Here is an 18,293-nt window from a genome sequence, read left to right on the forward strand (position 1 = left end):
AAGATACAGCATTGAGAAGGTGATGAATTCTATGAAGGAAAATAAAGGAAGAGAGAATGTAGGAAGTAGTGGAGATGCTGCCATTTAGACAGTGTGACTAGTGAAAGCCTGGCATTAAAGATCTAAAGACCATGTGGGTATCTGGCGATACTGTTTGAAGCAGAGAGAAGAACAAATGCAAAGACAATGAGCCAGGCGCAAAGAAGATAGCACACCTGGGTAGAATCCTGAGAACAAAGGAGGGAAGAGTGAGAACTGAGGTCAAAAATGTGACTGGGAGCCCATTATCATATAGGCCATTGCAAGGACGTGGGCTTTCCCCTAAGTGAGATGGGAAGGTGATACTGGTTCTTACTGGATGACAGGCATGAGTATTATCACACTGGCTGCCATGCTGACAATGGATTGAAAAGGGGCATGGGTAGAAAGGAGACCAGTCGGGAACCTGTCGCAGCAATCCATGGGAGAGAAGATGGTAGCTGGGTCCAATACAGTGACAGTGCAGATGGTGAGAAGTGGTCAAACCGTGGTTATATTTTGAGATTTATTGACATATTGGTTGTGTGTGGGAAGTGTATGTGAGACAGAGGGAGGAAGCAAGGGAATGATGCAGGGAAGAGTGATCAAGGTTTAATGCAAGGATTTTGTCCTGAGGCACTGAAAGGATGGCCTGCCGTTAAATGGGATGTAAAAAGACTATGGGGAGAGCTTTTGAAGAGCAGTTTTTCAGTTTTTGATGTGTTGGGATAGGCAGTTGGATATATATGCCTGGATGGAGTTCAGGGAGAAGCTCTGGATTGGAGGTTTAAAGTTTGGATTTATCAGCATATACTACTATTGATGCCATGAGACAAATGAGGCTGCCAGACAAGTTTAGACATATTCTCTTCAACATTTTTAGAGATGAGGAGGAATAAGTAAAAGGAAAGCCCAGAAAGTTGAAGATATATACATTGGATATTACTCAGACATAAAAGAAGAATGAAATCTTGCCATTTGTGATGACACGGATGGACCCAGAGGGTATTATGCTAAGTGAAATACGTAAGGCAGAGAAAGACAAATACCATATGATTTCACTTATACATGGAATATAAAAACAATAATAATAATAAAATAAATGAACAAACAAAATAGAAACAAACTCATAGATACAGAGACATTTTGATGATATCCAGATTGGGGGGGGGGTTGGGGGATGCATGAGAAAGGGGAAAGGATTAATATGTACAAATTGCCAGCTATAGAAACAATCATGAGATTGTAAAGGGCAGCATAGAGAATATGGCCAATAATATTGTAATAACTTTGTATGGTGTCAGATGAGTGTCACAGCGGTCACTTCTTAAGTTATAGAAATGTCAAATCACTATGTTCTGCACCTGAAACTAAATATTGTATGTCAGTTGTAATTGAAACAGTTAAAAAATATGTATTTAAATTTAAAAAGAGAGAAAGAGAGAGTGTGTGTGTACTGTCCTGGAAGGCAAGTGAAAATTTAAAGAAGGCAATGTTCTACTGTGTCCTAAAATCAAGCCATAGGAGTGGCTTTGGATTTAGCAATCTGAGAATTGTTTTTGACCTTGATAAGAGCAGTTTCAGTGGCGTAAAGGGGTGAGAGCCTGACTGGCATGCCTCAGTAAAGAAAGAGAGGGAGAGATTAGAAACTGCTCTGTGCACAGTTCTTTCCAATTTTGCTGTAGAGGGAAGACAGGAACTGGTGTGATACCCACAGGGGTAAGTGAGTCCTAGGAAGGTTGTTTTGTTGTTCTTTGGCGTAGGAGAATGAATAGCATATTTGTAGACTGATCTTCCTGGACGTATCTGGAGATTAGATACCTAATTATTGACAGGGACCTGTGGGGACAAGAGTTTTGACTGGAAGTAAAGGCTGTGAGCACAGATCATTTTGTATCATGGGGTCTTTGGGAAATGTCGGTGCTGCACTGGGTGACATGAGAATACCAGCATCACAGAAGGAGAACAGAAGGGGTACCAGAAGAGGGATCGGGCAACAGATGTGGAAAGCATCCAAATCAAACATTACCTGTTTGCGTTTTGCAGAGTTTAGGTTACCCCCAGTCCATAAGGGATCAGTGAAAAATCTTCCACATGCCATAGAAGTTTAGTCTAGATGAAACCTTAACAACAACAACAACAGCAGCAAAAAATAGCAGAATTTCTTTATGTGCAACTCATCTCTATGGGAGAGGTAATTTTGGATGGGTTTAAAGGCAGAGATGGAAGGCCATTTTCATATCCTAGACACATTGGACATCAGCATGCCTTCTGCTGAGGGACTAAAGCAGTGGTTTATGTTAATTAACATGTCTCTGTAACACTGTCTGCTAGGGACTCTGTTACATAGTGATGGAGGTGTTCTGATGAATCAGGTTATCTAGCTAACAAGTACCTACAACATGTGGTTTAAATTAAGTATCAGTGTTGAAGCAAGTGTAAGTCTGCGTGAGCTGTAGATGTGGAGATGTAGGCCATGGAGAGTCCCATCAGCAGGTGACTGGGCACCTCAGATTCAGGAGCTGGTCCTCTTCCTTGATTTCATCCATTCAACTCTTCAGCCATACATTCGGAGTGGGCTCTGCGGAGGTAATTCCTGTCAATCATGGCTTTGGGAGACAGACTAAGCTATCAACTAATCAAATAGATTATGAGATTTGGAGAGCCTCTCGATTTCACTATTATCATCTTTGAGAAGCCATGTATGGCCTGTATCTCCAAAGAGTAGAATTCACATTCTTTAGGGCATAACATCTTCATGGACATCTACAAATAGTCCACAATGTAACCTCTTTTTATATAGTTTTCTTTTTGGAAAATGGAACCCGTGTGGTCTGAAACCCTAGATGGGAAATTGAAAAGACTAGATTATAGCACCAATTACGCCTTAGCTATCGCTTTGGGAAAAACAGTCTCCAAACTACTCTGTTCTCCCATTTAATAAATCAGTATAACATTGTTACTATATACTTTATAAATTTGTGTGAATATAATAGTATGGAAAACAGTGAAGTATCTTAAAATGTTACATAACAGCCATACACAATGATTTATCTTACGTGTTATCAATTTTCAGCTTTTGTATTATTCTTTGGATTAGTATTTTATGTCTCTTTCCCCGTATTTAAGGCACATAGCATATGTTAAGAGTTAAGGATATAATAAGAGGAAAAAGTAAGGTATAATCTTCTTTACACGAAACTGTTCATAATATCAATAAAAGAAGCCATTTTGTTTAGCTGATTGTTGCATTAAAGTAAATGTTACTAATAAATGTAACTAAAAATGTTAGAACTCACCAATACGTAAAGTTGAAATTGTAATGATGTCACACAAATAGAGATGAAAATGACACTTCTACCACATTTTAAAAATTGGTTTGATTTTCTTTTACAGGATTTAAAGTATTAAACTCTTTACTTTGAGAGTAATGATTAGATTGACAGATGATTAGACAAATTATTTTTATACTAGAATAATCTTTATTATTAATCCTTGTAAATCTTCTCTCAAATCAATTCGTCAGTGCTACCAACTGAAAATAGAAAATGTATGTGCTCAATTTTAAGAATTAAAAATAATTCTTAAATTATTGGGAGTAACTGTTTTTCCTGTGGTGAGAGGATTGTTGGATTTTCCAGTTAAACAATTCTCCATACTGGACGTGAGTAGCCAATTATGAACATTAGTTTTGAATAGACAATTTGCCTATCCCTGATTGTACTCATTTCTTTGAACTTGGAATTTATGATGTTTTGATTGGTTATCCCTGGGCTTGTGTCATTCCTGCTGCTAACAAGGTTCCCCTATGAAGGCGGCTTTGAATGCCTTTCCTGAATACATGTGTGATTCACAAGTAGGTTTATTTAATGAATGAAAAATATAGAGACGTATTACCAGTGTTCAAGTTTGCACACATTCCACGCTCCTGGGTTGACAGTAGCATCCCTGAGCTGCCTGCTGCACTTAAACTTGGACTTTTCCTCATCAGTGATAAGAAGCATTTGAGGTTTCTCAATGGTGGTGCCGTCCACTGGCCAAGAATGCAGTTTCAGCCAGGCTACCCTCACTGTTTACATAGCAACCTTTGCCTAATGAATGGAATAGTTTATGGTATTTTGCTCTCATTTTATGAAAAGTGACTTGGAAGTGGACACACATTTTTATATTAATGACAAGAAGGATAGTGCTCATATGAAATACAATGGAGATGAAGATGGTAATAATTTGGTGAAAAGTGCTGATGTTTATTCTCATTGGACTTGGCATTCAGTGGACTTAAGCCAGTCAACAGAGTCAGTCATGAAGGAAAAGAACAAAATTAAAGGCATATATGAAAATGGGTTGTCTATATGTACAAGATAAACACAAATTTTGTGTCTGTGTATATACACACTTTATCAATTTATAATGATAAAAGGAAAGATAGAATTATGGGTTTCATAATGTCTATTGTTCCACTACTGCATATTCAACTTTCATTTGGGGGAACACTTTTGAAAGAGATACTGAAGTCCTTTCAGACATATTAGAAAAGATGGTGGGGGAAGAGGCAGCCATTTCATTCCTTCAAGAAAGTTAACCAAAATTGTTTTTTTTTTGTTTTTTTATTTCAAGAATAAACAAATAAACCATTAACTAGTTCTTGGCCTTTTCAGACATAATATTGCTTTAAGAGTTATGGGTACAGTAACATTAAAGTTTTAAGTTTTCAGAAACCACTTTCTTTAGAACCAAATAAAGATACCAACCTACCAGATACAGTATCCAGATAATATATGTGCCCTAAGAAGTAATGAGTGTTGTTGGATTTTTGTAGCTGATTGCTGTGTTTGAAGAACAAGAACCACTCCACAAGATCGAGAGCCCCAGTGGAAACCATGCAGGTGGGCAGAGCCCCGACGCTTTTGAGACCGAAGTGGCTGCCCAGCTGGCTGCATTTAAACCAATTGGTGGGGAAATTGAAGTCACTCCTTCTGCTCTGAAATTAGGTATGTGCATTTTTTTGTGGTATGTTTTTCACTTGGTATATATATATCACCTTGTTGACTACGAGTTGCTTCTCCTTTGTGATTTATCTTGTTAGTAGCTTTCTTAAAATAAAAAATCTAGTTTTTCTTTTCTGTAAATGATTTTTTTTTTTACACAGTTCTTTGCAGTTGCTATTGCTCAGGTAATTAGATGCATTTTTGTTCTTGTATTTCACATGAATCTGAATGTGAATTGTGTGTCCTTGAAATATCATAGGGGAGGAGTTGGACTGTAAGTGATGAGGTTCATCTGTACTCCATGAGGATCGCTTAAAAAAGAAAAAAGAAGAAAAAAAAGTCCCTGAAAAATGTCATTTGGAAAAAGCTAAGGGCGATCAAGGAATCAAGACCAGAAATAAAGGTCACTTTTTGTTTTAGCCGCCTTTTATTTCTCCCCAAACTATATACCTTTGCGTTTGGGGAGAACATTTTAAAGTTAGTTTCTAATGCTGTCCTAATGATGTATTCAAACAAGAACAACTCACCCAATAATTTTGCTCAGAATTCTTTTTTTGTTATGTTTGTCTTGAAAGTGTGGGTAGAAAGAGAAAATAAACATTCTTCTAGTTCAACAGCATGCATCTTTTGAAAATCCGCTGATACTTGGGTACCTAAAGCATTTTTTTTTAATTCCTGTTGAATGTATGCATACATTTTGAGACAGCTCTAAAAGCACCTGTTGTAGGTTAAGTCTCAAGCCCGAAGAACAGAGGCTTTTACCACTCTGCAAAGGGAATCTAATTCTTTTTAAAGCAAAGCATATGCTTGAAATTATAAAAACTTTACATAGTATAGCTTTTTTCCCCCCATTTGAAACAAAATATATACTGTGGAGTTTATTTTACATACCATAATACTGAATATTCCTATTTTGCACTCATTTTCTGGAAAGCATCTATAGTGCCCCTTTTAGAATAAGCCACGTGGAAATTAATGACCTACAGTCTTTATGATTTTCCTCTATCTTTTGGAAAGCAGCTAGTGAAGCAGTCTGCTGGAACGCAGGCGCTGGGGGGCTTTGTGGCAGCTTCTCTTCATCTGGAGTGAGGTTTGTGGCTTCAACAACCTCACAGCCCTATCATTCATTTGCATAATGGATGCCTTTTTATCCATTATGCAAATGGTGGGAGGAAAACTAGGCAATAAGGGAAGACGAAAGGAGAAAATTGCTCTTGCTTGTTTTAATATTCTATTTATAAGCAAGCGCTGTGGTCTTCAAAAGACTGAACCTCAGAGTATCCCTGAGCCTGAGAATTTATTTTTACTTTTCTCTTATGAGCATTCCCAGGGGAAAAAAAAGTTTGATTTTCTTCAGCTTTTTCATAGCTTCTTTTGTTGAACTGTCTGAGCAATACAATGTTGAATGTAGGAAGAACAGTAAGCTGAGGTTTCTGTTCTTTGAAAGTGGACTTTGTACTACTTCCATACTGATTTTTCGGTAAGATAGAGGTACCAAATAATATTTATTAAACGGTGACTACATGCCAGACACTGAGCTCAAGGCAGGGCACCAGACATTCTAAGTCACTTCCTCATAACTCATTCAGGCCTCATAATACTTAGTTGGGTCCTATTATTCCCCTCATTTAAGAGACGAGGAGACAGGCACAGAGCAGTTAAGTAACTAATCCCAAATCACATAGGGTTTGGTGGCAAGCCCAGGATCGGAACCCTTGATGGCTTCCAGTGTCAAGAACAATTTGCTGTGCACCTCTCATATGGTATTTGGAAAAACATAAATAAATAAAATTAAAAAAATAAATTTCTTCAATTTACTTTGTGAAGATATACATCAAGACCCTACGAATGCTTAACTCTATGGTCTCCAGTCCCGTTTCCCCTAATTCTACACACGACAGGATCAGCTTCACAAGCCTTCACTATCAGCTGATCAGTGTTGCCCTCCCGTTATGTGGTGTGAAACCCTGCCGTCATCTCTAGTTCCTCCTCTTTCTTCCCCTCTCCCCACTTCAGGCTACAGCTTTATCATCAGTCAAGCTCTTGCAGGGGCCTCAGGCTGACCTCTTTCTTTTTGGTGCTGCTTTCTCCAATCTCCGCTTTTGCCAGAGTTGCCATTCTACATCACAAATCTGATTACATAGCCCCCCTGCTTAACAGCTTCCAGCGGCTTTCTGTCGGGTGCGCACACACAGAGAACCATGTCCAAACTCATTAGCAAGCTGGTGCAGGTTGTTCCTCAGAATTAGCTGGAGGACTTTGGGCAGGGATGAATGATGACAGAATCATCCCTGTCTGCCCTCGTAGTTCCATCAGGTCGAGTAGTTTTCATATCTGGAACTTTGAAGGCAACGAAAACAACATATTTATCAAGTTTCTCTGAGAAACTAAAGAAGGAAGCAATACTGCCAGCTTTGGATTCTACCAGCAATACTACCAACAACCTTTCCTTTCTGTTTTGTTTTTGCTGCCTTCGGGGGTGGGGGTAGTCAAAGGCTGGGCATGAGTCGTCTCAGGATGGAGGGGAATGATGGGCAGCAGACGCAAAGTGTGTGGCTCTTCCAAGAGTGGAATCCAGTTGTGCCGTCAGGCCCACCCCGAAATCCTGTTTGGATGAAGAGTGGGAAGAGGTGGTTAGAGGAGTAGCATTGTGTTCCAGTGATCAGTCGTAACAGTGTGCATACAAAATGCCAACACGGAGCCCCAGCTCTTAATCTCGGCTCCCCACTCAAGCTCTCTGAGGCCATCGGAACTGGTCATACTTCTCATGGGGCTCATTCACTCAGGCTGGTGCAGCAGAAACAAGGGCTTATTCCGTTTTTGTTGTTCTTGTTGTTCTTGAGCTCCATTCAAGAAGATGAGGAATTCAATCTTTTATCAGTCCTCATGCTTATCTCACTTAAGGAGACACAATTTACCAAATATTACAAATCAGGATACTTTTATGATTGGGTCATTTTAATCACCAAAAATTTGTTTTATTGATTGATAGCTGAGATAAAAATATACTCAAAGTTCAGTATATTTTTTATATCTCTTTTCCAATGCAAGATATTTGTCAATAATGTTCTGTTGAAAACCAACAACCTTTCCTACATACATATAGACACAGGTTGGCCCCTCCTGTTCCTTTTTTATCTTCCAAGATGAAATCCATATGCACATAATATACAGAATGTTTATATTCACAGGTTCTTCATGATCTAGCTGCTTCCTCTCTGCCCACTTTTATAACTGGTCACTCACTACAGTCACCTTAACATGAAGCCACCATAAACCACGTGCCATTCTCCCCAAATGGTCACTTTCTTTCAAATCTTTGGGCCTTTGTAGGTACTATTCCCTTTACCTGGCTCCCCCCTTTGCCTCCTGTCTGCTTGGTGAACATGTATGTATGTTCAAACATGACCTTGAGCTCAAGCTCAAATATGACCTTGTTTGTGATGAGTTGTCCAAATCTTTTAGCTAGTACAGTAGGCATACAATAAATATATGTCTTATTTCTTTATACAGCAATGAAGGGTTACAAAGATGCATTGAAGAAATCTACTGACCTAAGATTGTTTACAGTCTTGTACCATATAAACTAAGGGGGTATATATGTTTTTTTAATTTGTAAGAGCAGTTTTAAATTAAATGGGCAACCATGTAATTCCAACTTCATTCATCTAAATTATTTGCTACCAGTTATTTTCTAATGGATTTTCTAATGTAATGCAAAATGCTAAATCCTGACCCAGCCCTAACTACCAAATGGTTCTAACACTTTAAGATTCTGTTTCTGAAATCAGTAGATGCTTTTTACTATGTAGCCTAGACATTGTTAATAAGCCTATTTCAAAGAAGAGACACCACGTTAAAACAAACACCAGGTGGAATACCAAAGAATCATATTCACAGTGTCCATTTGGACTTTAAAATTACCAGGTTCAGGAATTTTCCAAGTCGACGTTGTGGAACCCTATGGTACTTCTTAACGTGTTTCAGGATTGCAACATATATTTTACTCTAGTTACTTAACAAATAGCATTTATTGAACACTTACGTTCTAGAAGCTCTTCTGTTTCGTTCATGTTCATTTGTACAAACAGAATTGGTTATGCTAACAGGGAAGAAAAGCGTGAGAAGGCTGTTGAGTAGGCAACAGAGAATCCAATGCTTTTTAGAATTCGTACAGCAAAGAAACCCACCTCCAACACAAGAATTGTTAGTGCTCCTTAGAACAAGTTTGTGAAATTCTTGTCTAGAAATAGACTGTTCCATAAAATTTCATAATTGTCTAGACAATTGACGTTATTTTATTAATTTTTAAATGTTTATTAAATTTATTGGGGTGATATTGGTTAGTAAATTATATAGATATCAAGTGTACAGTTAGGTAATACATCATGTATGTATTGCATTGTATATTCACCACCCAGAGTCAGTTCTCCTTCCACCACCATATATTTGACTCCCTTTACCCTTTTCTACCAATTGATGTTATTTTACAAATGAGCAAATAAAAGCTTACAGAGTGTGCTCTAATGTCAAATAAGTAGTTGGTGAAGAATTGGAATTGGAACCTGCACCTCTGGGCTTCTAGTACAGTGCTCTTTCAACTACATGACGTTTTTTGATTAATTATAGATTTCAATTATCCATGTCTTTTAATACTATATGTGATAAAATAGCACCTCATATCCTTTGGAATTGAGATAGAGTGTAAATTAATAAATAGATATTATGAATAGCTGTAAATCAAAAGCTAGTAAGGGAATAAAGACCAGAAATGAAAATGGAGAAAATTTCTTGTAAATTCTTTACATTTCAGGAATGAATTTGCTCCTGTCTCCTCATTCTGTGTGTGTACACACGTGTATGCATGCATGAGTGTGTGCTTGAGGGTGGGGGGAAGGATTGCACCAAAACCGTTATGCTAATGGGATTCCTAGGTGGTTTTTTCGCCTATATTGTGGATGTCGTTGCACTGTTTTAACATTTCAGGTAACTGCATGCCTTCTGTAAATAAGACGAATTAGTGAGGACAATTATTTTGAAGTTCAGAAGACTGAGTCCTTGAACCTTTCCCCCACTAGTTCTGATGCTGCCTTTATGATTAGTGGTACATGACCTTCTATTATTCTCTAAAAGACCTCATGAGGCCATAGTCCAAGATTGGCCCAATCCTGTCCCTTGAGAATCTATGATATGGATCTGATCCCAGACCCCACAGTATTTGATCTAGCTGTGTTTCCAGACAAGTCATTTAACCTATATCAGGACCACATTTTGCCAAACAAACAAACAAACAAACAAAAAATAAAGTGGGACACAGTTGGCATTCCATAGAAGTGAATATTCATAACTGAGACCATCCAGGTCACTTCCTGATGTGTCACTACCCTACCTCCCTGGGCCGTGGTTTCTCATCTATAAAATAAGACTTTCTTGATCTTATGAGCTATTATTGTCCCGGGAGAATTTCATTAATACCAAGCTAAATTTGAATCTGACTCCATGCCCATGTCAGTTTTCCTCCCATGGCCCCAATTAATTAGTAGTTTTATTTTAGACATTTTGATAATTTTTTTCAGTACTTCTTGAGTGGAATTTGCTATTTTGGGTTTATGCTTCCATGAGAAAATATTTCTTTAGTTATAATTATTTTAGCAATTTAATTCAAACAGCGTGTCAGCACAGAAAATACTTTAACGTGGTTGTTGCCACATTTGTGATCTATATTACCCAGATATAAAGCAATCTGATTCAAGTTTGGATCTGAAATGGTATTAGCTGTAGTCTCCTCTTATGTGTTAACTTTGAAGATGAGCTACTCTTTATTTGAAAGTGATTCTTGTTTTTGAGACTTGAAAGCTGAAAGGTGCCTTAGATGCTTTATTGTTTCCATGTGTGTTTGTGCTTCTTCCAAACTAAAATGGAAATTATGATTGTATGTTTGTTATAATTATTTTCAAAACACTGAGTTCTTTGCTCTTTATTTTCAGTAGTTCTCAGAAAATATTGTATAGCCATAGATTAGTGTTGGAAATTGTGACTGTTTTTCTTCTGATTTTGAGTAATTTACTGCATAAGGGAAACATATGGGAACATTTGTCTGAATTTTTTAACGAAACCAAATCCCTTTATGGCACTGATATTCAGGAAAAAAATAAAGACGGGGGAAGTTTATTCCTTTAATTAGGCTGCAGTGTGTAAGTAGCTGCTGTGCCCATAATGTGAGTTTAAGTATTGGCATCCGATCCTAGACAAACACGCTCCTACCACACACAGAGCAGAACTAAACCTCAGGGCTGGGTTGTGCTCCTGCCTAAGCCTTTGAATTCTGACTACAAAGGGCACAAGCATGTGAGGGCTCCTTGTTGCTGGAAGCTTTCTGCTGTGGGCTGTGAAACGCGGTTGAAATTACCAGGGAACTGAGGTCATTTGCTTGGATGAATCAATAAGTCATAATTTGGTCATTGAGTTTCATCCTATTTGTTTCCTGTTGGGGCTGATTATTCAAAAGTTAACAGCTATAGTATAGCTTTCCTTTCTTTTCTTTTTCTTCCCTGGGAGCCCAGTATTTCTTTTTCCCATGCAGGCTTAGATGAATGATGTTGTAATTGGCTATGGTAACCTTGCCAGGCTATCATCAATCAGTCATCGCATATAGTCAACAAAGTGTGTGCACGCTTTCTGGTATGACAGGAACAGGACTATGACTAGGGAGGTCACAGCAGCACTAACCCATTTCTGGCACCATTCTTCTTTTGCTATTGTGGTTTCGGGTTTTATTTTTGTTTGTTTTCAGAGTAGGTGAAAAGTTGCTTGGGGGTGGGGAAGTCAGGTTATACGTTGAATATTTAAAAAAAAAATTTAATGCTCTGGAAAAGGGCCTGAGGTACTTGGTTAAATGAAAGCATAAAATCAATACCTCCTAACAAATTTCAAAAGGTAATTACCACACAGAAGTGATTTTTGATTGTGTTCACGAAATACTAATGTGAGTGGTAGTCAAATATGAAGTTTTCAATATATCTGGAATTGGCTTCCCTGAGTAATTGCAGATCAATGGTCAATATATGCATACTTCCTAGACAGGCCACCAGGTCATAACTTTGTGAAAATAATATGATGAGTTTTGTTTGAGAATATTCTATATTCTTATGAGTGTCTTTTAAATGAAATACTAAATTATAGAATGTTAAGCAAGAAAAAAAAAAATGATTGTCCTAACAGAATTACACTTTCATTTTTCTGTTTCCTATCCAGTTCATTTTTGTAGTTTAGTTTTAATTCAATTTTTCTTTTCAACTGCCTGCTTCAGTTCTCCTTTTGTCTCTGTAGTTTTGTGTACTTATATCTAATAGCTAAATTTAGTACCCAAGTTGTTACTGTTGGTTATACTCTAATAAAAAAAGTATTAAAGGTACTTGGCATTTATCCATTTACCCAAAATATATGATCATGTATAAAAACCAAGCTTTCATTCTTGTTCTTTTCCAGCTGTATTTTCTAAGTTGATTATATGACCTCAAAAAAAAAAAAATATGCCAGCAAGTTCACCATCTCCCCTTTGGCCTCTTGCTGATGCTGAACCCACACTGAGACAGAGTCTGCAGATCCTCTCATAAACAAACGGAATGAAAGGTCACCTTCCAACTGCTCACTTGATATTAGACCCCTGGGTTTTCAAGCCTCTTTTGCAGATTGGTTTTAATAGTAAGTCCAGTGAAGCTGTGTTTGCAGAGGCCTAGTCCCTGAGTAGTGAAACTATTTTCAGCCATGCTGTCATATTCAGCTCATGGTGGTTCCCTGGACCACTGATAAAATGATATGCAGTTTGCCTTTTTAATTAAAGAAAGGGAAGGAGACCCCCTCTCCCCCCCACACACACACCATAGTCTCTTTTTTTTTTTTTTTATTAATTAATTTATTTATTAGTTTCAGGTGTACAAAACAAGGTAATACTTAGACGTTCATCATTTATATCCCTCATACTGTGAACCCCCCTCCCCCCATCCACTATCCCTCCGACCTCACACTGAACCATCACATTATATATATAAAATTATAGTTGGCATTCATTAATGTTTAGCTTCTGATGTACAATGCCATGATCAGGTATCCACAGTATCCCTGAGGTGGTCTCCCAAATAGGACGCATGTCCATCCGATACCCAACAAAATCTTTACAACATTATAGAATACCTTCCCCAAATTAATTTTCAAAAGAAAAACCCTGAGGCCATCTTGTGGTTACCAGCTGCTTCCAAATCCCTTCACCTTTCCCCTTATCCCCAACCCCCTCCCACACACCCATCTAACCACTCTCGGTTTTTTCTCTGCGTCCCCAAAACTGACTCTGCATAGTCTCTTCTTCCCTTCCCCACCCCACCGTGACAACACCCATTTTCCTCTTTCCTAAACATTCCCCACTCTCTCTCCTCTTCTTGTGTCCATGTACTCTGAGACAGCCAAGCAGCATGGCCCTTCATTCCCTAAATATAAGTGCTGCCTTCTAGAACCTAGTAGGGTTTCAAATGTCTATTACAAAAAGCTTTCAAATTACTTATCTGTATTAAAACCCTCTTAACGATATGACTCATATTTGTATACATATAAATCTTTGTGGCCATAAAATAGATTACATTTCTCATGAATTTCTAATCACACCTAAACAAATTATTTATAATAACCATGCTGCTTTTCTTTTGCAGTTTGAGATTCAAGAATCTTGCTAATAATTCAATATATGTTAAAGCCTCTTTGCACTAACAACTTAAATATAAGGTTTAGCCTTTGGGATTTTTATTTTCTCCGTATGTGTATGCATGATATATTTTTTTTTCTTTCTGCCCAGATGGGCAGGGGGAAAAATAATCCACTAATTTAATTATTTACAGAAGATCCATCTTAAGGACAAGTCACTCAGAGTTGGACACGCTTTTACGACTGGCTCAGGATTTTCTCATTTGCTTTATCTGATAAAGCCATATGATGAATTATGCCCCAATATACACACATGTGGTTATTTCCTTGCTCTCTACACAATTTGAAATTTTACTAAGATCTTGATTTGGCCCAATGAAAGTAAGAAATACTGAAACAGCTTGATGATCTGTTCATTCTCACATCCCAAGGTGATAAGGAAAGGTGACAGCCTTTGCTAGCAATTTCCACGAGAAAAGCTATCTCTCTTGTGTTTGCCCTTTTTTAAATGTTTACCAGATAAAAGACGACAACCTCCCAGATATCACCACCACACCCTGTCAATTTATCATTGAAACAATGCATCCATCATATGTTACACAGAAAATGGTTCTCTTGTTTATTCATGGGCTTAATGAGAAAATCTCAATAGCTATCAGAAAATACAGGTCCCTCTTTAAAAATACCAGAAAAAGTTCTGATTGCTCTTCTGTATAAATATAAGAATCTGACAAAACTCAAACTTTTACAGATGGAAGAAATTTGGGGCTTTATGTTTTTAGTTTTTTCTCTGTGTAAAATTAAAGGAAATTATGTGATACATCTTGCTTATTTTCTTTTTGTTTTATGTGGAAAACTTGGCTCTGATTACTTAATGTATATATGTGGAATATGTCATGATCAAGGAAAATAAGTGAGTTGGCTTTTTGCCTTACCACAGCCTATTTAAAATCATAACACTTGTATTTAGTGCTTAAAGATAATATTGACTAAAAGAAGCCAGTACTTCAGTGTCCATATTTCTTGAAACTCTTAATAAGAATGGCATTTCCATATTCTTTTGCACTATTTGTTCTGAAAAATACCATGGATAAGAGCAAGCTAAATGGCTTTGTGTCATCTGGTTCTACATAATTGTGATGATCAATTCAACTCTTTCGTGTTTTTCAAACAAATAGACTTTCTACCCCCAGAGATCTGAAAGCATGAGGCAAACTTCTTATTTTAGTCACAGTTCAGAAATAATGTTCTTTGACCTCGCGATGTTAGTTTGGTGTTACAGTTAACTGCCTTTATGGCAAAGTTCAGCACTTGTGCGACTCACATCTGCTCTTTTTAGATGATTGGGCATAAGAATGTAGCTGTGGAAATCAGTATATCTGATGTCAGTGCTACAGAAGATGGTGGTGTGCCTGTCACTGACTTCAGTTAATCAGTAATTATTCATTGCTGGCCCAATAGATGAAAAGTATTATAGTAGGGTAACAGAAGAATATAAAATAAGACAAGGCATGAGCTCATTCCCAAACAGCTTGCAATCCAGTTGACTTAAAATAAATTACTGAGTGAGTCTCTTAACTTGGTTAGGTTTCCATTTTTATAATTTACAACTATTATAATAATACAGAGCACACAATTACAAAGCCATATAGTTGAAAAGAGCTTAAGGACATTTAGATGTACACAGAAGCTTTATGTGTCTTCTATTAGACATGTACAGGGGCCATAGCTTGGTTAATCATCTTTTATTCCAGTCTTTGGTTGATGGAGAGGTTTGTGGAAATAATAAAGCTTCAAAATTGTAGTCTGTCTGTGATTCTACAATTTTCACTGACTGTTGACATTTTGGGACAGAGTTAGTTTCCGCTCCTATTAGGTAACAAAGAAGTAAGTGAATCCCAAGTCTTTCCACTACCACCAGCATGCCCTGTGCTGCCCAAGACGGGTCTCCAAGGACCTAATGGGTTGATGGGTGAATATATTTATCTGTCCATTCATCTGTCCATCCCTTTCCTCAAAGACACTCCAATCAAATGTACTAGGTAGTGCAGTTGGAGACCAGACTTTGATGCTGGTGAGTTTAGTAAATGCGCTGTTCCGAACAATTAGTCATGCTCAGTAGGGGCAGACATCAATGACCTACTACTCCTTGCTTCTTTTTCACTGCATACCGTGTGAATTACTGATTGCACCCCCAAGGGGTGATCTTTTCTTCTCCAAATCTATAGGCTATACCTCCGCCTAATTTATTTACATGATACGTAATGTTTAAGAAAGTTCTGTTTTCAGTCCCTCTATTTTTCTGATTCAAAACACCATTCTCCGGGTGAGTGCCCTAACATATCCAAATATGATTATTCTGTAAGTGAATTCCTTTACTACTTTGTGGGCTCTATTGCGAAGGAGCATCTTGACCCTCTTGGAAGATTTCCTTAGAGAAGGTAAAGAATGAGTTGTGTGTGTGTTTCCTCCTTTTCAGACCAATCACCACTTTTTCCCAAAACTTACTCAAAAATTAATTTTCTTTAAAAGAGCTTCCTTGATTGCCTATTGCCCTATTTTTTAAAATAATATTTATCACTTGTTTGGTAGTTGTCATATACTTGATATGATTATGTTCTGTCTTTACAAGGTGAAAAATTACAAGAGATCAGGCAAAATTCTTGTCTAAAATTCATATTCCTAAAAATTGGTTATTTGCTCAGTACCCAAAATGTAACCTGAATATATTTGACATCATTTTTTTCTCTAATATCTTAGTGAAGCAAGTAGGGGATGCATTATTTTTAAAAGGAACAAGGGATGGAGAAGGCGAGAGACTATATTATATACAACATATTCACTTTACAGCCTATAGTATTGAAATTATGAGCACAAACCATGGAGCAAGACTGCATAGGTCAAATATGGCTCTGCCCTTTACAAGCAGGGTAAGCTTAGGCAAGTTGTTTAGCCTCCCTATGTCTTAGTTTTCTCATCTGTATAATGGCCAATGTTAGTAATGGCCTGATGGAATTGTGAGCATCAAAAGCATTCATATGTATGTACATATAAAACTCTTAAAACTACTAGTTGCACTTATTATTTTCACCATTATATTTATTATCTGAAAAAAATATAAAATCTCCTTGTTTCTTTAATTGTTATTTTGATCTGGTTCTTTATTATCCCTTTTTCCCATTTTCAGCTCTCAACCCATGATACCATGTTCTCTCTTTTTCATAATGGAGATTTTTTTTCTTAATGGAGATGCTGGTCATCTTATGCCTTCTCTTAAGTCAAAAAATAAATTTGTTTTTCCTCTCTTCAGCTTACAAGATAAATAGTAAAATGGTTATTGAAGCCAAAACAATTCCCAGGGACATTAATCAGAATAGTATAATTGCTGCAAAGTTTTCAAATAATACCTTTGTTCTTGTTTCTAGACATTTGTAGAAGGGTAATTGCTTTGATTCTTTTTATCTTTACTTAAGTATTTACTTTCATGTACTCACCCTGATTCAGCATATTGTTCATAAGTGCATGCTGTTCATGTTTGATAATACCTTTACACAAGGGAATAACCATTTATTTTTAATGTTGTTCCACTCACCCAACTGACCTAGAATTCTCTATCAGTCAGGGTGCCGACAGGAAACAGATGGCATGCTCAAAGGTGTAATTGAAGATAATTTAATAATGGGATTATTTATGAAAGTGAGGCACTCAAGTTCTAAAAAGATTGGAGAGCCCTTACCAGCCCAGGCCTGAAAGGGGCAAGAGGAGAAAATTCTTACCAATCTGGTGAGAGCTGCCGATGTGCGACGGAGGCTCTTAGAACCTGTGGCCTAAGGTTGTTCAGTGCTGCCACTTTAAAAAGTGAAGCTGGCAGAGAGGAAGCACAGAGGGGAATAAACATCCTAATATCCCTCTCTTCCTACCCTCTAATGTCCTGTTGGTTCTTCCTAATGGCCAACCCTAAGAAGTAGCCAAAGGGAAACTGATGCATTGAGTTACTGAATGGAAGTCAGCCTCCTGGGGGCAGAATGGGGCTTGGAAGACTGGGCAGTGGCTGTAGAAAGCAAAATGGAGGTCACCCAGAACAAATATTTTATCTGTGTGTCTCTCTGGTGACTTTTTTTTTTTTGGTTTTTGTAAGATGCTTTTGTAGATCAAATAATGCTTTAAAATTAGCAAACACTCAGTTATAGGTTTGGCATGGAACTTATCTATTGGAATATAGAAATCATTACAATATAGTTTTTCCCTCAAGGTATTCACTATTCAGTGCAATAGTTCTCATTCTTTTTTTTTTTAATTGAGACATTGCAGAGGTGATATGAAACTGAGTACTTCATTCAGAAATATATGAATGGGCAACCACCACTCACCAGACATTTAAAGGAACAACAATTCAAAAGATGATGCTAGGATAGAATTGACAAGATGGCCTTGGAAAAGAACAAAAAAGCTCCAGTAGCTACCTTACCAGATTTATAAAGTTAATGGTAATTGATTCAGTGTGGTTTTGGCACAAGGACAGATGAATGGCATTGAATAGAAATTTCCAGCAATAGACCCTCACAGTTTTATGTCAGATTTGACACTACTGTG

The 18,293-nt window shown here is 37.4% G+C and overlaps 1 protein-coding gene across 2 annotated transcripts in view; it reads left to right on the top strand.

Moving 5' to 3' along the window:
• The window catches only part of PARD3B (par-3 family cell polarity regulator beta), a 973,558-nt gene that overhangs the window by 365,408 nt on the left and 589,857 nt on the right, over positions 1-18,293 (top strand). For both annotated transcript variants that reach the window (XM_081052860.1, XM_081052859.1), the window contains exon 3: positions 4,838-5,009. Coding sequence is in view for 1 of the 2 variants with exons in the window: in XM_081052859.1 (XP_080908985.1) it covers positions 4,838-5,009 (172 nt within the window). In the remaining variant the exon portion in view is untranslated. The remainder of the gene's footprint in view (positions 1-4,837; positions 5,010-18,293) is intronic.

This window comes from Rhinolophus hipposideros (assembly GCF_964194185.1).
Source record: "Rhinolophus hipposideros genome assembly, chromosome: 6".
Taxonomy (NCBI): Eukaryota; Metazoa; Chordata; class Mammalia; order Chiroptera; family Rhinolophidae; genus Rhinolophus; species Rhinolophus hipposideros.